General features: G+C 38.5%; 1 protein-coding gene across 1 annotated transcript; it reads left to right on the plus strand.

Moving 5' to 3' along the window:
• The first annotated feature begins 141 nt into the window (after positions 1-141).
• POP1 (POP1 homolog, ribonuclease P/MRP subunit) lies at positions 142-21412 on the plus strand. Its single transcript, XM_062503221.1, has 15 exons — positions 142-262; positions 2918-3091; positions 3921-4096; positions 6462-6710; positions 7256-7343; positions 7643-7818; positions 8445-8695; positions 8827-8920; positions 9702-9813; positions 10770-10889; positions 15890-16005; positions 17308-17499; positions 18369-18523; positions 19266-19607; positions 20410-21412. The coding sequence occupies exons 1-15, from the start codon at positions 142-144 to the stop codon at positions 21068-21070; spliced, it is 3027 nt and encodes a 1008-aa protein (XP_062359205.1). The 3' UTR covers positions 21071-21412.
• The last annotated feature ends 2387 nt before the right edge of the window (positions 21413-23799 follow it).

The raw sequence follows: 23799 nt of genomic DNA on the forward strand, positions 1-23799 counted from the left end.
TGTGCTGGTGGAGGCCGCGCTGCGGGTGAGGCCTGGGCTGGGGCTGGTGCCGGGGGCTGCGACTGCACCGTCACCACCACCGCCTGCCGACCTCTCCCCTTCTCTGCCCGCCACAGAAAGGCTCCGCAACTTCCCCCGGAGATGTCTGGGGCGCGGGAGAAGAAGCGAGCCAAGAAGATGAGGAACCAGCCGGCCAGCGTCACGCTGCCCGCAGAGCCGGGTCCCTTCGCCAGCGGTGGGAGTAGAGCGTGCCCGCCCCCAGGTACGGCTGTGGTACGGCTGTGGGAGCCCCTTCCTGGGATGGCAGGGTGACCCATCTCCCGGCCAAGTATCTCCCTCTCCCCAGCCCGCAGCGTGCTCGCCGTAGGAGTGTCCAGGGCTTCCCGCCCTGCCGTAGAGTCCCTTAGTCCTGGTGCTGCCGTAAATCGCGTTACTACGGGATTCTCCTTGACATGAGTCACTTGTGCCGTGTCCCTGTCTGAAGTCATTCCAAACCCACCCGGACGCGTTTCTGTGTAACCTGCTCTGTGTGACCCTGCCTTGGCGGGGTGGTTGGACTGGATGGTCTCCAGAGGCCCTTTCCACCCCCAGCTATTCTGTACTCTGTGAATATGCTCTTTTCTCTACCATCCCTTCGATTGCATAACGAATCCTTATGGTTCCTTGTCTTAAGATTAATTTGGATGTTATAACCAGTCTAGTTTCTCCCCTGCTTTTCCGCCAGACCCGGGAGCTGCAGGAGGGGCTGCTTTAGCCTTCTGGTGCTATGATAAATGCGGTGGTTTTCCCTCAGATCTTCGTGCCCACCCGGTTTCCCTCCTCGGGTCGTGGCTCCTGTGTCTGTGAAGGGTGTTGGCAAGAGGCAGCAGGGCATGTCCCTAGAATGGCCGTGTCCTTGGTCATTGCTGGAGCATTTTGTGTACAGGTAGTCTTTGCAAGCTGAAGACCGAAGGATCTTGTCAGCTTGTATGCTAGATGCTTTTTTCATCTTTGTGGTTTGACCTGCATCTTCTATGCTTTAGTAAGACCTCAGTTTCCACCACCACCTTCACATTGAGATGTTTTGTTGCCTACTTTATTTCTGAGAAAAAAAGCCACACGTAAAAGGACTTGTTATTATGAGGCCTTTGGAAGCTGACAAATTGCATCTTTGTGATTGAATGAAAAAACCCTTAAGTGTCACTGTGTATTTAGGTGACTGAAGAGTTCCTAAGCAGACAGAATGACATAGCAAATTATGCTCAGCCATGTCTGAAGATTTTGGAATGTCAATGCAGGAGTTCTGCCAGATTAAACACATTTTTCTAACTTTATTTGTAGCAGGGAGCTTCTAAGATTATGTGGTTATGTTTTTCCATTCTGTTAAAAGGCATGGATTTTTATCCATATAACATTCTTCTGTGGTGTTAGTATCGCAGTTTTACAGAGCTGTTTTGTAGAAACAGAAAAGAAAAATTCTAAATAGGAGTTTAAAAACTATAGATCTATGTAGTAGCTAAAATAATTTAAGTTTTTTTTTTTAGTTGTTAAATCAGTGACTGTTTTGCCGAGCTGTCTTCTGATTACAATTTTTGCTTTCCTCATTAAGAGGGTGTGTTTGTGTTATGAGTTAATTTTGGGCTGTCGGCCTACACAGATCCTTCCCTCTTTCCCAGCCATTTCCTTCTCACCTTCACCTCAGTGTCTGGACAGTGCTGCTCTCAGGCATGTGGAAACTCAGATCAGGGAATTGTTTCACCTAAAAGCTAATTTCTGTGTCTGCACCAAAATATTTTTTCTTCAGTATTTCTGCAGTTCTGCATGATGTGTGGTTGCAGCAGGCTAGGACAGTACTGATGCTGAACATAAAACTTCAGTTTCTTGCTTAATTGAAATGGAAGAAGGATGTTCTTTGCCATTGTAAGTTTTCATAAACTGAGATGCTGCTGAATGTGAATCTGCTCGTGGCTGGTCTTCATGGCAGTGGTAGTAGCATTTTTGGGACAAAGGAACAGGCTTGTTTAAGAAGCTGATCAACGTGAAAACTTTTTTTTTTTTTTTTTAAAAATCTCTCCATTTCTGTGGACACACAGGTTGATTTTCACTAGAGAAGCTCCCTGAATGCTGTGGCCCCTTGTTCTCCCAAGCACTTGTCTTGCTGTAGTGGATGGGGTAATGGGAATGGCTGTCTGGATCTTTTTTAGTTGGACTGTCTGGCATGAACTGCCTGAGAACCACATCTCAAGTTGTAGTAGAAACCCTAACTAAGGCTTAACAGAACATAAAGTGATCTAAACTAATATATAATATTAGTTAGGCTGAATATACTCTGGTATTTGAATAATGACTTCAAGGCCCTCTGAAACTTTAGATACTTGTTGGGTGCTTAGCACTCCTGAAAGGTATGTCTGTACCTTAGGAAGCTTTAATGTAAGCTTTAGTTATTTAATTTCAGTATTGGATTAAGTGCTTGTACCAGACAAGTAAGTTAAGCACAAACATACATGTATCATGCTTACCTTAATTAGTGCTGTAAAAGAAATTAATGTCTGGCAAGAATACATTTGCTTATAGAAAAAAATCAAGGGACAAGCAGAAAAAATGACTTTGTTGTTTAGTTACTAAAACTCTGACAAGACAATAATAAAAATCACTACACTGTTGCATGGACTGATCTTTCTCTGGCTCTTGGAGGCAAAGTCTGGATTGTATACCATTTTCAGAGCATGCAAAAGTTACTTAATCTACCACAAGTTTGCTGCAGGGCAGCGTAAAATTCTTATTTATTCCTGTAGGAAAGAACTTAATTCTTCTGATTTTTGATATTAAATATAATTGGAGCAATCTGCAATGCAGTTTTACGAGGAAAGACTAGAGTTATCAATTATTCAGACTATTTTGTGTTTCTCTAACCTCTTTTCATCTCTAAACCTTCCAGGAGATGCTTATTCTGAGCAGCAGCAGAAATTTTCAAATCAGTCATCTGGGCCTTCTTACAGGAAAGAACAATATTTTTCAAAGGGGCAAATTAGAGGAGATAGAGGCAGAGGAAGAGGAGGATTTCAAGGAGGACACCCGAGTGTATCTGAGGAAATGCCAAAATATATAACAGGTTTGTGTATGTGAGAAGGTCATAGTTTATCTGTCCAGGGCAATTTGCTGGCGATTAAGTTTGCTGTCTTTGTTTTTATGCAAAACCAAAAATTAGAACTCATGCCACGTTATTATGCTTCTCCTGATTTTCTCCAAAACACAGAAGTGTTTGTAAACTGGAATGAATGACTAACTGTTCAATGGGTCCTTTCAGACTTCTGGGTGGAAAAGTTACACCTGCTTGTAGTGAAGAGATATGCATTTTGGTTTCTGTTTGCCAGCAAAATGATTACTGATGATCATCTATATTTAATGTAGCTGGTGAAACTGATTTTACTCATGGTGTAAGTTAAAGAGGCTTGTCAACTAAGAGAACGTTTATTTATAAATCAGCTTTGCAAAAATGTAGCAGTGCTCTGATAGTAAGTACACTTCCATAAACATCTAATGAGACCAACCTCTGGATTTTTATTTGATTTAAAACAGTCTGTAATATGTTACTTCTTCTGGGTTTTTTTTCCATGCTAACAGTTTTTTCATTTCCCTGAATACCACCTGAAAAGATTGCTATTCTAATTTAACAAAGAAGTATTTAATACAAATAGGGATTGTTGGTTAAACAGCTTTCAGATTCATTCATGTATAAATATTTGCTTGACCATCTCTGTAAACTTCAGGATATGTAAAGAACTGAAATTTCTTTAGTGCCGGTGTACAATATTTACTTTTATGTCACGAAGATACTGGACTGTTGTACGAGGAGTAATTCCGTAATTTACGTACAGTATATCCTCCTCTGTTTTTTTTTTGCTGTTTGTCACACTCTGATGTAGTTCTTTTCATTCCAGTGTCTACCTTTGCTGAAGCTCGTGCTGCTGAGATCAATGCCATGTTGAAAGCAGTTTCGCAGAAGTCTTCCAACTCTCTGGTTTTCCAGACTCTCCCTAGGCACATGCGAAGGCGAGCAATGAGTCATAATGTTAAACGCCTGCCCAGGCGGCTCCAAGAGATGGCCAGGAAAGAGGTATAAGTGTGTTTTACAGAATTTCATGTAGTGGGCACAGCCAAAGCACAGTGTTCAGCTCTATAGTTATTAATGTTCAGACCTGAACTTCTGCCAGACTTTCTTGAATCCCTAAACTTTGACTGTCATTTGGATTCAAAATGCAGGAACACCTCAGTTGGTAGCTCACAGAGGTCTTACTAACCACCTGACTTTGTGATTACTGGACATCTTGAAAAGTTATTAGAGTAGTGATTAAAAGAGTACACTGCAGGTGAAGTTGTTCAGGTGGTGCATTGAAGCCAGGTGGTCCAAAAGTCCTCAGTAAGACCTGTCTGCTTTGTACCCCCTCCCAGCTTTAGCATGTGACCATGGCAGCCTCAAGCCAGCACAGCTGACACAATGGCTCAAGTGTTACAGCTCAAATGTGGGAGGTACACTGGAGGTATTGGCAGGCTGCATACAGCTTAATATTTACTAATTGACTAGTCATAACAGCTCATGAAACTCATTTTGTGGCAGTATCTCAGCATTTAGTCAGAATATGGCTATGGGGAATACTTGCTCCTAACTTTCTGTGGCTTCCCTGTATGTTTAAAAAGGAAAATTAAAAATTGGTTTAGCAGGATGTTATTGAGAAATGATCTTCCCAGTGTTTGGGATTAAATACTTTATCATCTCTGAGAATTCTTTAAGTGGTCAATTGAGTTTGCTTGGTAAATTTTCTGTGTATTAAGGTTGACTGATAAATAAATTCATTGCATTCTTCCTTTGCGTTGTCTTGAAGTTGAGACCTTGCCCCTCCACCCTGAGTTCCTGAAGATGATTGTTCGTGGTTCAGAAATGGTTTTGGATAGTTCCCTGCTGCACACCAATTACATGTTTCTTAGGGTGTTTCATTGGATCTTCACAACCTGTATCTCCTTTTACTGTTTTGGTTCCCATTCTTTCTGCTTTGTCAGACATGACAAGAGATGCAGTTTGGGCCTGCTTTCTGGGAACTGAAGGAAGAAGGCATGGGCTGTTTTGCGTAGTTGGTTATGTGTTATCCTTGTTAAATCTAGATTTCTCTAATGTTTATGTTTGGTTGTGTCCTGCTTTTTTAACTCCTTTCATATGACAGCCTTTTTAACTTCTGCATACATGCTCACGTATACTCTCCCATCCCTTTCTCCGCTCCACATGCAAGTCTTGGATTGTTTGAGATTATTTAATTGGCCCTGGTGCAGCTGTATTTCTTCTGCTGCATTTTCTGTCTTTAGGTCTTTTGGTGTGGCATATGTGTTTGCATAGGCTCAGATTTTCTTGCAGCTTGTCATATGTCTGTTTACTTGTTTTTGTAAAGGTTCTGCCTGTTACTTTTCAGTGTTTGATCTACATCTTCTAAGTTACCTGTTTGAATTCTGCTGCATTTTCTTCATTTGTCTTAGATCCTTTATCATGACCATATTCATTGAAGCATTTACCTGGACCATCTCTTATATCTTGAGTAAGCTTAAAGATGTATTTTTCACCTATAATGCTACATCCATTTTTCTCTAATTGCCTTTCTGAACCAGTCACCTACCGTGTATCTAGTGGCTTGTATTTCCTTGTCTGTGATGAATGGTGGGTCTGATGGGAAGAGAATTCCTTTTTTTTTCAGTTCTATTTTGATTTCTTGGGTTGCTTCGGTGTTTTTAGTGTTCTTGGCGCTGATCTGTCATTTTCCTTCCTTTGCTATTTTTATAACCAGTGGTCTGTTGTCAAGTGTTTCTTGGTGAGCTTACAAAGAATATTCTAAGAATCTTTTTGTATGTCTTATAGTCCTATTTTTTTGTACCACTTTCCTTCACAAAAAGAAAAATCAAACATTGATTGAGTCATGCCTTCCTCTCTCGTCATGTATCTACATGTAATAGTTCAGACCTTGAACTATTCAGTTCAGATTAGGTTATCAAGAATTTGGTCAAGATATTACCACAGTCCCCTCTCATCCACTTCTATGTGTTGTAGAACTGATAGGGTCCTTTCTGTCAGTCTGAGAGTCTCTACTGCTTCTGTATGAGCCCAAATCTCCAGGCATTTTCCATGTCACATTGATTTGTTCATGTGGATATATTGATGTGTGGCAAAAACTTCACACAGGAAGTAGCAGCACTTACTATTCACTGTTAAGTTTCTGAATGTGTGGGGATTTTGTTTTATATATGGGTTTCAGTCAAACTTTGATGCACTTCTGTGGATGTGATTTGTGTAGAAAATTTCAAAGTTGAAATTTTCCCTCAAGAATGATCCAACATAGTATAACTTAATGCTTCCTGTATTATTATATTTCAGCCTTTTTATTTTCAGTTTTTTTCTTTCTCTTGAGATTTACTTCAATATCCTCTCTTCTAAAAAACAGGCAGAGAAAGCTGTACATCAGAAAAAAGAACAGTCAAAGACTAAATGCCGCAAAGCTAGAAGACGCCACATAAATTTGGTAGCAGAGTTTAATCACAGGCAAAGGAAGAATATTTGGCTGGAAACCCATATTTGGCATGCAAAGAGATTTCATATGGTAAAGAAATGGGGATACTGTTTGGGAAACAGCCCTACAGAGAAGAGCTACAGGGCTTGTTACCGAGCCATGACAAAGCACTGCCTTCTTCAGGTACCACATCTACATGTTTTGTTTGATATTTTGCCTAGGTGAATGGAACCAACTGCTTAGTTACAATGAATATTTCTGTCTCTGTCAAGTACTGTTGTGTCAGCTTTTAATAAGACTGCTAAGTATGAAATGAATAGTTTTGTAAGTGTAATTCTGGGTGGCAAATTTCAGAGAAGGTAAGGTGAACTTCTAAAGGAGTCTTATGGTAACTATGACTAAAATACTGCATTTTCAGTTTTCTCAAGAGCTAAGAGATTAAATGAATCCTTGTATCACCCACCTGAGCAGCTATTGAGGAGAGATAATTTATTCTATGGCCGTTTTGATCTGTTGGTTTGAGAGACAGGTTGACCCTCAAATGAGAAATGTCTCACCATTCTCCTAGCCATTAATTTTAAGTTAAAAAGAAACTCATTTCACTTGGGCAAATTTTAGAGAATGAAAAGTTTCTACTGAAGTGTAAATTGTGAAGCCTGTCTGGTGCTTTCTTAACAGGCTCACTTAAAAAAAGTTATCCTCACTTTGACACTATGATATTGTTTCAGGACTTATCATATTATTGTTGCCTGGAGTTGAAGGGTAAAGAGAATGAGCTTCTGAAGCAGCTTGCTCGAATATGTAACGTTGACACAGGTAAAATTTATGTAGTTCAAAATAAAGATTCTGAATAGACTAAAGGATGAACCATCATTTTCCTTTTTTAGTAATTTAGCAGTCTCAGTAGTAGTAACAGAGTTGATACTGAGTTGTGATTTTAAGTGAAAAACATAATTAAGATGTAATAGTAAGACTAGACATTTTTATTTCAGGGCTTATTAATAAGCTATTTATGGTACAACATTAGCCACTCAGCAGGCAGACTGAATTTCAGTTTTACTTTGTTTATTAAGCAACATGTTATTTTGTTTTTCAATAAGCATCTTCTTTTTTAGGATTGACATTTCAAGAGGCTTCTTGTCTGTCTGGAAGATATGAGGGTTCCCTGAATCTTTACCGAGCAGATCGCTATCCTGAGGATATGCTTGGTCCTGTTACATTTATTTGGAAACCCAGGGATGGGTCTGAAAACAGACAGTTGTGGATCTGGGTGCATCCGGCTCTCAAGCAGGTGTTTTTTGCTATGTAGTTGAACTCTTTATTTCTTTATGTGTTGTGCATTATTGATACTGAAGAAGTCATCTGAAAAGTATGGAAGAACTGGGTATAATACGTGGCTTCAGGAACTAAAAGTTGAAAAACTATTTCCACTCTTAACAATATTCAAGTTCTGCAGCTTTTTATAAAGCTTATACAGAAAGGGCATGCTGCTGAGGTATTCAGTGTTTGAGATTCTGAAAAGTTTTGTGGTGTCACTTGCTTCAGGATTTATGTGCAATATGATGTTGCTTGATTCCCATCCTTTCCACTGGCATCCCCAGCAGGCTAAGTTTAGAATCATCACGGATAATTATAATCTGATATGTAGCTATCATCTTAAAAAAAAACGAAAATGAAAAAAGTAAAATGTTGTGCACAGGCAATTTTTCTTATGTTAATTTTCAAGAGATCAAATTCTTAGCAACTTTTGATATTACTTTCCACTTTTCATATCAAGCCCTTGACTTCAGTAGAAATAAATTTTATTCCTTGAAATCCATATAGGAAAATTAAATAATGGAGTATAATTTTAAAAAGTATATGTGAGGTTTGCAGTGCACTGCATATCATCCTAATCCAAACCACATTTTTCTTAAGGACATACTGAGGGAGTTAAAAGCAATTTTTCAGTGTTCAGAGCCTGAAGAAATCTGTATTACTGAGCCTGTTAAAACATCAATTCAAGAGGAAAAACAAGTGGAAGTTGTTACAAGCCTTGGCAATAAAAGAAAGAAGGAGGATAAAGAAGGAGAAAAAGCTGTGCCAGTGAAAAAAATAATTGGTGATGGCACTAGAGATCCACTCCAGTCCTACTCTTGGATTGCACGGACTACTGGCATTGCAATCAGGTTTGTTCACAGTACAGTCAGAAACTGTGGCCCATAACCACACAACATAGCTGCATTTCTGGCTTAATAGATCTGGGGAAAATAGCTTGTGTTGTACAATTGTACATTCACCTGAAACTTTCCTGTTTCAGTGACAGAAGCATGGAGATCCTCAGATACCGTCTGATCGGCCCATTATCACACTCCGTCCTTACTGAGACACTGAAAGCAGCTTCTGTCCAAACAGTAAGGAAATTGACTTTGGATGTTAGCTTAGTTTTGGTAATGTTCTTAAAATGTGCAAGCGTGGTGGTTTGTATTAATTTCCTTGTTTTTTGCTAGAAAGACCCATAAATTATCTAGCCTTACTTTTCATAAAAGCTAACCTATCTGTTACCCTAGTGGCTTCTCTGTACTGAGCCTCTTGACTAATGCTGATCTCAGGAAGACTCCCACCTGGATTTTAAGTGGGAGGAGGAAGAAAATAAAAGTAGTGGTGCTGTTGAGCAGGCTGTGCAATTTCTGCTGAGAGGTCCAGAATACTTAATATTCTCTTTGACAAACCATATATCCTGTTTCTCAAGCAATGAGCTAGAGCACCTAGAACTATGGAGCAAGACATGTAAGGTACAGAAAACTTCTGTGTTTGCAGTCAAATATGGAGTTTCTCCAGGATTTAGGGTTTTCATCCACTTCTTGGCATGTAGCATCACTGTGGTTTCAATGGGTTTTTTTTGTCTCCTGAAGCAAACATGATGAGGCCATGAAATCTGTGGCTTCCAGTAAGAAATAATTAATGACAGAATTAGGAAGTATTGTGGATTGGTTTATTTTTGGGACACAGGTTAAATTGTGCAGCTTATTAGAGATTATTATAACATACAGGACTATACTATACAAAATTACTTTGGTTGAAAACTTAGAGGAAGGAAGTGACTACAGTGGTTAAGGCAAACTGAGAGTGAATTAATACTGATAGAAAATAATTAATAACCATTTGAGTTTAATTAGATACGTTGTTTTCCAGGAGATGACAGATTCAGAGACAGAACTGAATAACTGGTGGGTAGAAAACTGCAAGGACTCTGAAAAACTATCTCTTCATCAATGTCAAAGTGCTATCTTTGAGCTATTGGAAGGTATTTGGGCACGTGGCTGCTATGGGTGGAAGGGGGGAAACTTAAAATCTAGTCGTGAAAACTGGTATGCTAATTGAGTTATCATCAGTTTGGACATGCTTACTTTTGCATGGTCAAGAGAGTCGTGCCTTTGAAAATGTGCTTAGGTACTTTCCAGGGAGTGGCAAAGAATTGAAAAACGTTATATTGAGGGTATTTAAGAGAAGTGAAATCCTCTGTGTAGTTCAAACTTAACAGAGAAACTGAATCTTGTTTGTTATCTTCATGAACTTAGATTTGGGATTGCTGATGGGTTTTACAGTCTGATATGTACTCTCACTCTCTCTCATCATACTCTTCAAGTTAAGGCAGTAAGTTGTACAATGCATCCACAGATAAAATGGTAGCCTCCAATCCAAAGTGAAAGTATTATTCTTTGTATATATTAATTTCTAAATTAATAGTTGTGTATTTGGCTGAATTGTAAACTGTCCTAAAGCTAACAATAGCTCCTCAATTTATAGCACTGAAGCAGGTAAGGAACTGTTTTGGCTAGATCTCACACAGTACTTAAGCTGTCTATCCAATGTGAGACAGTTAAACAGAGATGAGGTAAAACTTGTACAAAACACTTCTGAATTTCCTTTGTCTCTCTACACATGCAAAACAAAGGTTGGTTGTTCTTTGAAATTTTTCAAAGGATGCATTGAGTTTGTGACAGTGACCTCACTTCTATGCTAAATGTAAATGTAATTGCAAACCAAGTCTTGCACTGCTTTTCTTGACTTTTTTTGTTATTGACCATTTAACAAGCATTGATGAGTTTTCAAAACATGTTAAATAGAGCATTCTGGATTGCTTCACTGGCTTACAGTGATATCACATCCCTGCGGGCAAAAATGCACAAAATAATGGTGCAGAAAAAGGTCACAACTTAATTGGTGGTTTCATGGCAATGTTCATCTGTGTTTTTAAAGGGATGAGCTCACCATCAGATATGCCACCAGGTACAATACTTGGCCTCACTGTTGGAGATCCTCGAGTCAATTTGCCAAAAAAGAAGACAAAAGCCGTGCCAGACTTTCAAAAATACCAAGGTAAAAATCCCTTGTCTATATTATATGAAGAGATTTAGTTTCTCTCTATGCTTTTGTTTTCATTTACTGTCATCTTCTATGGATTGTCTCTTGCTGTTTTCCTCTAGGTTTTGGTTCAAAATATTTCCCATTTCCAAAGCCCCTGGCAGAACAGAAACAGCTTGAAAGTTGCATAGGTTTTAGAACAACAGTTGTGAGGGAGGGACATGCACCAAAGCTGGTCTTGTGCTCAGTGGAAGCCTCTGTCTGACCATACAGATGATCCAGGTTCGAATCCTGGCAAGGCCAACCAGGTGCTAAAAACTCCATAGCAAGTTTCTGTTTGGTGTTTAGTCTTCCTGATGCTGTTTCTCTCTCCAAGAAGATACCTGCTATTTCTGGTTTATAGGCCTAGGATGCTGAAAATTGCAATTCCACTGCAAAAAAAATTACCTTTGCAGGATTAGTATTTGAGATGACCAGGATGCTGGTTATGATAGAAAATGAAAGATGCAAGCGTAACTTCTGAAATTTTCATTTCAGTGCACACAATATTTCAGTGCAAAATCCAAATTTAGATGGATGTGAATGTCCTCTAAAAAGTAAGTACAGGATACAGTGGGGTTTTTGTACAGTGTTGGCACTCCCAGTTAGGTTGACTGGACACAGGCTGCCTCACCTAATAGGAGAAATGTGATAGTCAGCTAGCAAGCAGCAGCACATAAGACAAGTTGAAAATTCCAGAGACTTTAAAATACTGAATTTCCTTGGTGGTCTGTTTGCAAGACACTAGAATAATCTAGTCTTACTTAAGTCAGGTTGAACTCCTACTTCAGTTACTGTCTTTAAACTCTTTGCACAATTCTGCTGTTTTCATTTTCTTACATCCTCCTGTTCTACTGTCTGTATCTAGAACAGCCTTTCTGTTAATTAGTTGTGCTCAGCTAACTTTCTCATCATTAGTGTTCCTGTTGGAAATGCTGCAGCATACATGACCTCTACTTTGGTTCCTTCCTGCTGAGAAGTAAGGTGAGAGATGTAGCACATGTTTACAGATACTGGTTTGACCTGCTGGAAGAGTTAGCAGCTACAGAAAGTAATTCGGTGTCTTTCACTCTGCTTGTCAAGTCTGTGAGGATGTGTTCAAGAAGGCAAGATCAACAGAAGGCATTTAGGTATTTTAAATGTCTCATAGTGTTTTCTCTCCCACTGCCAGAGCTGGTTTTCCCTCCAGAAGGATGGCTATGGTCAAGAGTTAATGGTGTAAGATAGGGAGTCAAGAGCACCTCTGTGTTTTTTCCTTTGGCTGGGTAGAAATGCCCATCTTCAAAATCTTTCTGCCTGGGGTTATCCTTCACTTGCAAAATATCTTCCACACCACAAATACTCAGCTGGTGTTGCTTTTTTGTTCTTTTGAGTTTTTTTAATTTTTTTCATCATGAACTTAAAACTGCTTCTGTCCTCTCTGACTTTTATTTAGGAGAAGGAGGAAGTCATTTTTCAGCTAGCAAGGGAAGGTAAATGGTGTAATACCTTCTAATGTAGGTTCTGCTAAATAACTTAGTGTTACATGCAACTGAAAAAGTTGAGAAGGCAGAAGGATGCAAGAAGACAGACAATAGCACTGTCTTCCTGTAGAACTTACCCAAAAAAAGAGACTTCTTTAAGATCTGTAATTCCATTTCAGTGCTATTAATTTCCCCCTTCTGAAAAAAAAAAAATTTATAAGCCTCAGAATTACATAAACTTTCTGAGCCTTGATTGTGTTGTGACCTTACTCAGATATAGTAATATTGTGAGCTGACCTCTATTAAAAATGTCAATAGTAATTTACTTTCTTAATCACATCCTCTTTATTGAGCAATAAATGGGAACCATTGGTGTATTTCACACTTCCCTCCCTTTTTTTTGCTTCTTGGACATTCAAGTACTATTAGGTTTAATATTAATAAGATTGAAATAGCACTGTATATGTGAGCATACAGGTTCCATATGTGTTTTAGCTTCTCCTGTTCTTCAGTACTGTACAAAAACCAACTGATTTTCAAACTTTACTAATTTAAAGATGCATTGTTTGTCAAATGAGTAAATAGTTTAGGTAAGTTATGGCCATCACCTTTGCTGGGGATTGTCATACATGCAGTCTGTGGAATGATACATATCTGTTCATATTGCTTTTTTTTTCCAAAATGCTGTTCTGAGATACACCTGTGTAGTTTTTCCCTGTGAGTAACACACTAACAAATCAAATGTAATTTCAGTCTTTCCCAGTTACTTTATCTCTTCAATGCATATGCGTATGTGCAAGCTGTGTGTTATGAACACAGGCTGTTTGGATTTAGTCAAAACAACTGTTATTATTTCTTCAGGCTGGAGTCAAGACTCCCAGTAAGCAGTCAATTCTCACATGACTGCACATTAGTACTCTTCTCCAGTTTAAAGTATGCTTCTGAAATTTTGATATGTTGTTGCTGTCTTGTCTGGTGAGAACAAATTCCACTGCCTTAAAAAACAATCAGCATGGTGTATGGTGAAACTCCTACATAATCAGTGAATGACATGCATAGGAGGAGACTACACCAAGAAAGATATGTGAACTAAAGTTTCTCTTCTGCAGATGGAGCCTGGGTCCATGCCTGTACATGCACTTCTTGCAGAGGTGTAGGTATCTGTCCCCAGTTGTCCTGATCCCACCTTCCCTGCATACATAGGGCTCTCAGACTGCTCCCGGGCAGTGTTTCTGGTTTTCGCTTTTTTTTTTGCAAAAGGGAGGAAGGAAAATTTTCAAATAGAACTCTTAGGCCTGTCTTCTAAGACAGACAATCAGCTATGTAAATCAGATCAATAGCTTGGAATGGAACAAAGCCTTCTTCTATCTGCCTGTATTGTCTAAGCACCAACCAATGACACCAGCAGAAGTAGCTTGTTGATGAGCTTCATGTGCTTAGCAGTGCAACTTCCTATTTCCTAAACTAGCCCTAATATCCTACTTTCACTATTACCTGCAACTTACCAGTAAGGTTGTTTCCCCAGAAATCTTAAAATATGGACTGAAGAAAGCAGGAGAGAGGTAAGAAGAACTGGTGTGAGGATTTGAGATTATGATTTGAATTACAGTATGCTTAGTAGAAAGAATAAATTCTCTAGGTTCAATGAGGATCAAAGAGAATGAATGTACCAGCTTAAAGAAGAATATTTTAGGTTAATAAGGAGAATATCAGATGAGTGGTGGTGATGAAAAGAGACTGGCTCTAAAGGTCTTTCTATAGTGGGGAAACAAATATTCATGCCATTATAGGATATAGGAATTGCAAAGAACTCTGAGAATATGACAAGGATAGGCTGCCTGAACTGTAGCAATAGAAAGAAATGTTTTAAAAAGCAGAGAAACTTGCAGTGAATAATTTACAGTTGAAGGAACTAGAACATGTTTAAATAATTTAACATAAAGAGATTCTAATGTACATAAATGCTTTCTGTATAAAAGATGGAAAAGGTACTTTCCTTACCTTATGCTTGTAATTATATGCCCTTCCCCTTTGGTTGTCTGTAAGAGTCAGGAAGGCATTCCCTACACACACACAGAGTTTTGTTGCTCTTTTCCTCCTTCTTTTGAGGCATTAATACTTGCTTCATCTCCAGACAGAATGTGCTTTGCCTGTAGGAGTGTTGAGCTCCCTTAGGTTCCTGCTCAGTTTCATGTTCTTAATTTTTGGTCAGAGAAGATATTCTTCTGCTTAATTGGCAAGGATTCCCTTTTTAGTTTTATTGTTCTTAATTTGAAGGAATGCTGCTGTAATCTGATAATTTATTTTGCATTTCTTCTCCTCACATCAATTTAATTCATTAGCAAGAATGCATGGCAAGTATCAGTAACATCATCGAACTGTCACAAATGCTGCAGTAGTTAGTATTTCTTGCAAAGGATTTTACAACTTTTAGTAATGGGTGCATCTTAAAGACTATGCATTTTAAAGAAATAATTACTGCAGTTATGTTTGGCAGTACTTATTTCTAGGTACTCTTAGTACCACTGAATAATCTAAATCTTCTGTCTTTGAGTCTTTATCTACATTATCTGGAAAAATTAGCAAAAATTTTTTAAAAATACTTAAATAATTAAAAAAAACCCCAAACCCTGACATGTTATGTTCCTTTAATATGTAAGACCTTGTGGATGATGAAATGAGGAGCAATCCCTCCAAGGTTTTAATCAGAGAACTATTAATAGGTTCATTGTATTGTTTGTTGATAAGAATTACTTTACTTAAATGGATCAGCATTCACTGCATACTGTACATTGAAGGCTGTTAATCCTTAAATCACTCAAGGTAGGTACACGTTTTCTTTGCTTTCTTTAAATTGTAATACTGAAGGAGATAGGTTATTTAATACTTGAGCAATCCATTTTAAAACTACAACTGTTGTTTATCTTCAGTAATGTACACAACTGATGATTTGTGCAGAATAAGTGAGAGTAGTCCCTTCCTTGAAGTACACAGCCTGAAAAGATCCAGAGCAGGAAACTAGTACTAAATAAGTCTTGCATGCTAGTCATAGCCATGCAAATGTTTCCTTTACATTTCTTAAAGATAACTCTTGCTTCTCTTACAAGTTTACTTAGGTAGTCTTATTTCAGGCTTTGCAGTGTTGCTCTTTCTGATTGTCACCAAATCTGTTGAACTCCACACTCTGCCAGAAAGGCCAGATTCCAGAATATTAAAGGTGGTATGTAAAGATCTAATTTACATTGCCAACAGTCATGTCTTTTATTAAGAAGAAACACTGGTGAGAAGATAGCAGGTTAGTCTTTCTAACACTAACAGTTGATTTCGTATTTTGTATTTGGGAAAAGATGTGATAATAAAATACGCCAGAAGCCATGATGCTTGTTGAGTTTTTAATTTGGTTTTTCTTGGTTGTCTGCTCATTATACTTATGATACGGATGTGGCTTTGGTAATTCAGTACTTAAACCCCACAAATTGTTAGAATTTTTTTAAAGGTTCTTTTCTTTTGTAGATAATGATAAAGTTAGGCAGCTGTACCTGAAGGGTGTACCTGCAGACTGTGCTCACAGCTTTATCTGGGACCACAACATCTGTAAGAACGTCACTGAAAACAAAATCTCAGAGCAGGTAACTAAGTAGGTGGATTGCCATGGAAGAAATGGTTAATGTTTCATAGAGTCCATAGAAAGAAACTCTTGAAATTTGTATAAGTCTAATGTCAATATATAGCTCCCTTAATATCACAATATCCAGCTGCTGACATGAAGTGTTTTTTTTGTAGCCTTTGCATAATGTTCTTGCACAGCCATTGACCATGGATTCAATTAAAAGAAAGCTTTATTGGATTGCCTACAGGACTATAGGTTTATATAACAGAAAGATTTGGAATTGGATTTTTGTACATCACCTTGACTCATGCAGCAGAAAAGAGTGACACAGGAAGGCTCTGGCCTTTAGCTGTAGTCAGGATGATTCTCCTGGTGAGAGAACTGTGGAAATTGAAAGGAAAGAAATCCTATGTCTCTGAACTGTAGCACATTGTGCTGTGAGTGTTCTCAGCAATAATTTGTGACTTGTAGAGAACTTCAAGTTTGCAGCTGTGGGTTTGAAATCTGTCTTGACTTTTTTGTTGACAATGGAGGGCAGCCCATAAAGTGCATGGATAAAAAGGTGATTTAGTCACAAAAGGTGATAAACCTTTGTCACCACTGTAATCAGAAAGAGAAGACATTTGTGTGGAAAAAACGTTATTTCTAAATATTCTTTCTGAAAATTAATTTTGTGCTCTTTCAAACTGTCAGACATAATGTAAAAAAACAGAGTACTTAGAAAATATTACACTAGCACATAACAGTTACCAGCACAATCTTTTTATATATGACAGTATTCTTTATGCTGTCATGAAATTTAATGTTTCCTTGATAAAATACAGGGAGTCTGGTCTTTCTGCATTTTTTCATAAATGTATTCTTAATGTGGTACACAGGAATATAACAACAGATGATTGACAAAACCTCAGTGCCAGCATGCTTTATGTGAAACTGTTTGATGACCAAATCTTTTTCCCATCTCCTTGGACGTAGTTCAGTTTTCTCCGTGTATGACAGACTGAAAGCACCTGTTCAATCTAGTCTTGTGCATAAGTCTCTAAATCCAAAGTTGCAAGACATTTCTTCCTTCATCTATGTTGTACCTGGTACCTGCTCTTTGTCAATTACTATGAAAGTAAGAAGGGGAGGAAAAGGGTGCTTAATGCTCTTTTTTAAAACAATTTTTCATGCCTTGATGAAATTCTGTTCAAATATATAGTGTATTGTTACTATGTTTTCCCTAGCTGTAAACTCACCTTGTCTCTGTATCTTGGAACGACATCTGGAAGAGGGAAGAAGAATGGTTACTAACTTATGGGAAATGTCTCCTCCTTCTCAGGATTTAAACCATATGAGAGCTCAGTTACTGGTACCTGGATCACACCTTGATTTGGGTCCTTGTGAATCTAAGATTCCCATACTGTTGGTGCAGCAGCCAGGGAAAATGGCTGGAGAAGATCGACCAGGATGGGGGAGTGGCTGGGATATCTGTCTCCCAAAGGGCTGGGGCATGGCTTTCTGGATCCCTTTTGTAAGTGACTTTGATGGCAAATTGCAAGTAAATTTGATAATTTATGTATTTTTGTTTAAATTAATGGATTTTAGAGAGTGTACTTCACATTGTATAACCAATTCCCAATTATAGGATCAAAATCTCACTTTTGAAAAATGGCAGATGAACTGGTTCATGACAGAAGCTTGGACTTGAAACTTAAACAGTAGCTTTCCATGTCTTCTGTTGGGTACAACTATATCCACATGGCAGTCTAGAAGCAGCAAATCAGTGGGGAGTCAGGAGAGAAAGCTGAAGCTATGCCTCTCTGTGTTTTCTACAAGCATCTAAAGAGAAGTAATTTGGTGCCTCCTGCTAATCAATTTCTAGCTTAGCTATCTGTACCTCTTATCACCAAGGTTGCCTCTGATTTGGGAGAGAGCTTAAAACAAAGGTACAGTTAAGCTTGAATACTTCTTTGGTGCTGTTTGAAGCATCCAGCTTTTAGTGTTTAGGTGGCAGTTTTAGTACCTTTCTGCAGTTAAAATTATGCTTTTGAATGTGCAGGGGATTTAGTTGCAGTGATACCTGTTGTATGGTTACATTGGGCAGGGGCTGTCAAAGTAATAGAATGTTCCTGGCAATGTACAAGATCAGAATGTGTGAAATTCTCTTCAGTTTTGTTGATAGTTTTTCAGAATTAAATTTAAAGAGCATGACTTAACTTTTTTTTTCCTTGAAATTAGCATCTATAACTGTAGAAACCATACTTAAGTTTATTTTTAAAGCTTAAGTGTTAGACCTGCAGTTTTCTAAGGAAGTACTCTGTGGGCATTAATGTTTTGTTTCAGCTAGGAACGTGGAATCAGTTCAAACATTGCTTTTTGGGCGTTTGGTTTTTATAACAGATATATCGAGGTGTACGAGTCGGTGGCTTGCAAGAGGCATTAAAACATTCTGAATACCAAAGAACACCTCACACTCCAAACGATTTCCCAGACTGCCAGGCAGGAATGCAGTTTGCCAAAGAACTGGAAACCAGTCTTCTTGAAAAATTCAAACGGTAACATTAATTTAAAAATTGATGGTAAGAATGACAAAAGTGTATACTGCTTAAAATATTCCCTTAATTATCTTTTGTTGTGTTCCTTTAGACTTGGGCTTTATTGAGATCTTTCACTAGTGTTTTCAATCTTAATATTATAAAACAGAAAGGACTCCTAGATATATTTAACTCTGCTAAACAGGGCATATAAATTAAACTCTTCTATTCCCAGAGACATGCTCAGTTATAGAGCTGTAACAAGGCTGCATAGCAATAAAATAAACAAAACTATTTTGAGATTCCTAAGCAGCAAATGGGGGAGGAGGTCAGAGAATGCAAAGGACTATGTCAAAGTATGTACCAAGTGTTGAAGTAAATGAAGAGATAAATTTTGCTATCTAATTTTAAATATCAGGCATTCTGAAGTTTGCCTTAAATTTTATTGCAACAAAGAGAATGCTTAGTTATGAGTTTCAAGTGGCTGCAAGTGTCCTCTGCACCAGTTAGTGTTGGTTCCCCTTTCAGGTAGGAGGGGAAGTAGGAGAAGTTCGGAGGAAAAGGTGGTGTTGTCAGTCACAGCAGGTAAATGTTTCCAGCATGGCTGAAAGGATATAGTTGACAGAAATACAGCAACATTTTCTAGATTGTCATTTTGAAATTCTTACTCAACAAGGATAGAAAGTCAACTGTGCATTCCCTTTCTGTTTCAAATACTTGATTTTGAAAATACTCTTTCTTACTTACTTGCTTTATCATTTAGACGTCCACCTGCAAAAAGGGCAAATTATGTCAAGCTGGGCACTCTGTCTCCTTTCATCTGTCCTTGGGGGCAGCTGGCCAAGAACTGGGAAGGAAGAATGAAAGCTTCAGGAGGATTTTTATGTCCTTCTTCCCCACACCCTGACTGCTGCGCAATTGAAGGACAGACCCTTTGTGACCCCAAAGCAGAAGCGGGCAGGAAAGCTTCCCCTGAGGTTGGTGAGGCAGAGGAGACCATGGAAATAACAAATTCTCAAATTACCCTAAAGACAGAGGATGTTACAAGCACCCAGGATTTTGGTGAGAGAGATAAAATGAAGACAAGTGACTTTATTGTTCTCAGGTATATCAAAATGATACACGTTTTATTTCTTTTTGGTATCTATTCAGTTGGGGAAAGGAAGAGCTCAGCCTGATTATTAAGATGAGAGAATTATTTAATCCAAATACAGTGAGATTAAATAGTTTTGTCACTAATCAGAATCTGCTGTTGAGTGGAAATCCTGCTTTTCTCCAGCAAACTTGATGACTACATAAAGAACACTCCTTAAATTATCTTGAATTTAACACTCTGGAGTTAACTGTGCTCTTGGAGTTGGCATATTCTGATTGTTCCAGGTCGATAGAGCTTTTAGAATCTCATATTTGTGAATTTAGGGCTATTGCTGTGAAAATAATCTTGCATTCTCTTCCCTAATACATTGCCACGGGTGGTTCTTGCACTACTTAACAAGGTCTCTAGAAAATAGAGCATCCCCTGCATTCCAGTGCAACGCATGAGGGCAGCAACAGTATTGGAAAGTGCCAGAACACAGGTCTTTCATTTTTGTGTGGTTACCAGGGGAAGAAAACATTGAAAGTTCTGGACTGCATTAGTGTCACTGGAGATTTTAGAGTATTTGTGGTTTTAACAATCTTTGGGGGTTTTAGCAAGTAATGTCTCCTTCCTCCTGAAGAAGGCTAACGAATTCCACTCACCAATGTTCTTTTTAGCCTAAGAGTGATACAAATACGAGCTTGGAAGGTTACAGAAAGCCTCAGAGCTTTTTTTAAGTGTGCTCTTGTAAATATGTATGGTGCTGGATTTCTGTTGAACTTCTTGTTAATAACTATCTACGATGTTTATTTTTGAAAATTTTTAATAGGAGTGAGAAGCTACTAATGCAGTTATCAGCCTGGTGTTATCCCACTGCTGGGAAAGATCGGCGAATCCGCCTTATTTCCCGGCTGGGACAGAAGGAAATGACTGAAGATGTTTTTTTGCCAATCTTGATGAGCTACCCAAGGGCTCTCGTCTGGGTCAACTTGTCACTCTTGAGAAAGGGGAACCCTGAATTACATGCCATGATTTGCATCCCAACAGAAAATGACTTGCTGCATCTAAGCAAAGACAAACTCTTCTGTGGTCCACAGGAGCCCAAACATCATGACATATTCAAGGACAAGGTGCAGAAGCAAAAAGAGGAGGAGAAGAAGAAGAAAAAGAATAACATGAAGTCTCTGGAGAGTGAACCTGCAGGTATTCCAGATGAAGAAGCAACTGGGGACCATGAAGACCTGATTCTTGGTCTTTGGTCAGATGCTCTCCCAGACGTTACTTCCCACTGCTCCCGGACTGTCTTGGGGTATGTCACTAGAGGGGATTTTTCATTGGCTGTAGGCTGTGGAGAAGCATTGGGTTTTGTTAGCTTGACTGGGTTAATTTATATGTTACACAACCAACCAGCAGATAAAAAAGGGCTTGTTTTGTTAAGGACTCCAGCATCTTTACAGTACAGATTTGCAAGACTTACTATTGAGGTTTAAGCATCATTGCAATGCAGTAGAATGTCAAAAATACCAAAGAAATCTATTTTGCATTCTGTGGCCTTTCAGATTTGTCTCAAATTTGAGGTTATTCTGAACCCAAACAGTTCTAAGATTATGAAATAATTAAAAAGCTTTTCAGCATTATTCAAGAAAATAACTAATGCATAAAGAGACTGGAATTACTTTTGATGTCTGCATTGCTAAGGATTTCTAACAGATCATTATCATGATCTTCTTTAAAGGAGTGTATTCTTCATTTTTCCTCCTCAAAGCAGTGGATGCTATAATGATGTACAGGAAATAATCATCTTAATTTTAGAAGTCTTTGCTCAGATGGACTGTAAATTTACAGTGCACTTTCACATGTAACTGCATGCAGTCTGATCCAGTGTATTAACAAGTGGCTTTCCTGATTCCTCATATCTGAATACATGTGGCTGCAGTGCAACAGAGCTGTGTAGAGAAAGCTGAATGCTTAAATGAAATGCAAATAAAATATAGACCAGCTGTGTCATTTTGAATTATAGCAACTGGAGCTCTTAAACTGGAAAGCATATCAGTCTGTCTCTCTAGTCTGAAAGGTAATAAGTCTTTCAGAGGCAAATTGCTAGTGGTGGGTCAGTGCATATTTTCTGCCAATAATAGGGGATATTTTTGTTCCTCAAAACAGAAATTTAGTTTTGTATGGAATGTGCTAAAATTGAAGGTGTCTTCATGTTACAGTACAGTTCATGGATATTGTTAAAACAATTATAAAACTTGTAAAATATGCTGAGGGGTAAAGGGAGAAAGGTGTTTGATTTTCCTGTAGCCATGTGGGTAGGTTGTTTGTGTTTGGTATTTTGTTGGGATTTTTTTTTTTTTTAAATGATAGCCTTAAGCATCTAGCCATTCTGAGTTAAGGAACTTGAAAAGGAATTTACAGTAATATGCTGTAGTTTAGTAGCAGCATGATACAAATATATGCTAGTTGGTAAAATTATCCTGAAAATGATCATGTACAAATAAAAATGTAATGTATTCTTGAGTCAGTAGTCTATTGACTTTGATTCTTAGAGAAATTAAACAAGGATCAGTTAATGACGTTTTCTTTCTAAATGTCAAATGTTCCACTTAATTTCCTCTGTTACAGTTTTGTTTGAAAGTCTTAGGCAAATTTATGAAAGTTGTCTGGAATTGTTGGAGGAAAGATTTAGTGTGCCTTACCCCCAAAATCATTAAAATACAGGACCATTTAAATATGGCACACACATGGGGAAGGAGGAAGAACATCTGATTGCAAGGAAAGTATTGGAAGTGGGGCTGGATTTTTTTTAAAGTCTTCAGAAGATGAATTGTAGAATGTGCACCATCAGTGGGAGTTGTGATGGCATGTGGGAAAGAAAAATGCAGTTTCCAGCCCAGCTTGGATTGCAGCTCCCTGAGAAATCATGCTGCAGGGCTCCTCACTGCTCACCTTTGATGCACCTGATAAAGCAATCATTGTCCCAGAAAGGTCCTGGGAAGCATGTGCAGGAAAGCCAGCAGATGGCCCCAGAGGAAAGAGCTTGGTGCTGGCAGGGCTGGGATTCACACGCTCTTGGCGTGTGACTGTGAGTGCTGCAGCCTGTAGGTATGTGTGAATAAGGAACCCCTTAAACTTTACAGCCTGGCTGTTCTGATCAAATTCTCTCATGGTAATAATCCTGGATTTAATGAACCTTTTGAATTGGAAGCCCAGTTGAAATATTTCTAGGATCACAGTTTCCAGAGCTGGTTTTTTCCTTCATCACCTCCCTCATCTTCTTAATAGATACATATTTTCTTGCCTCAATAGACTGGCTTGAATGTGAGAAAGAAAGAGAAGCCCCCACCCAAGATATATTTTTTTTCTTTTCTGCTTGTTGATCTTTTGTTCACTGAGTCTTTCTCAGGTTTTTATTTTTTTAAAAAACATCTGGAATATTTTTTTCTTCCTATTGGTAATTTCTGCCAGGTTTTCATTTTGACACTTCCTGTTACTTTTCTTTGATTTCCATTCTCTATTTTTGATTTATGATCCTTGTCTCTGGTGAGCCAGTGAACAGAAACTGGAACCCAAGTGCATCCTGTTCTGTATATCTTGTAATATTGTTACACAGTTGTTTTCCTGTAAGTCAATGATTTATGCCTTAAGACTTCACTCCTTGTAAAATACACTGCAAACCAGATAAGTTAAAAATGCTCAAAACTCTCAGCCAAAATTTGTCAGAGAAGTACTGTGACTTTATGTAGCTGAAAGGAAATTTTTATCTGTGGTCGTGATTTCCAGATTCTGGGTGTCTCAAGGGTGATTCAGTCATAAAAACCATGTCAACACTGGATAATCAAACTGCAGATAATTAAACCTGTGTTATCTGTGCATCAGCCATACAGTATGTCTGTGCTCATCATGTTGAATCAGGTGTAGCTTACAGCACACATCTGCTCTTACTGCAGTTGCTACACATTGGTTAACTACCCCAGAGCATCTGGATCAGCTCCTGTGGGCTGTAATACATGAGCATTTTTGGGAGCCTGGGAAGCTCTGGTCTAGTGAGAGCAGCTCTCACAAGCTCTCTGGATCCCATGCTGTCCTCCAGATAACTTTCTCAAAATGGATGCCAGCACAAACTCTTAGCTCTCATTCTGTGCTTGGCAAGAGCTTTTGGAAGCTCAAATGAAGCACAGAAGGCAATTTTGGCTTTCTTTGTAGCACAGTGAAGAGG

This window comes from Cinclus cinclus, chromosome 1, assembly GCF_963662255.1.
Source record: "Cinclus cinclus chromosome 1, bCinCin1.1, whole genome shotgun sequence".
NCBI lineage: Eukaryota > Metazoa > Chordata > Aves > Passeriformes > Cinclidae > Cinclus > Cinclus cinclus.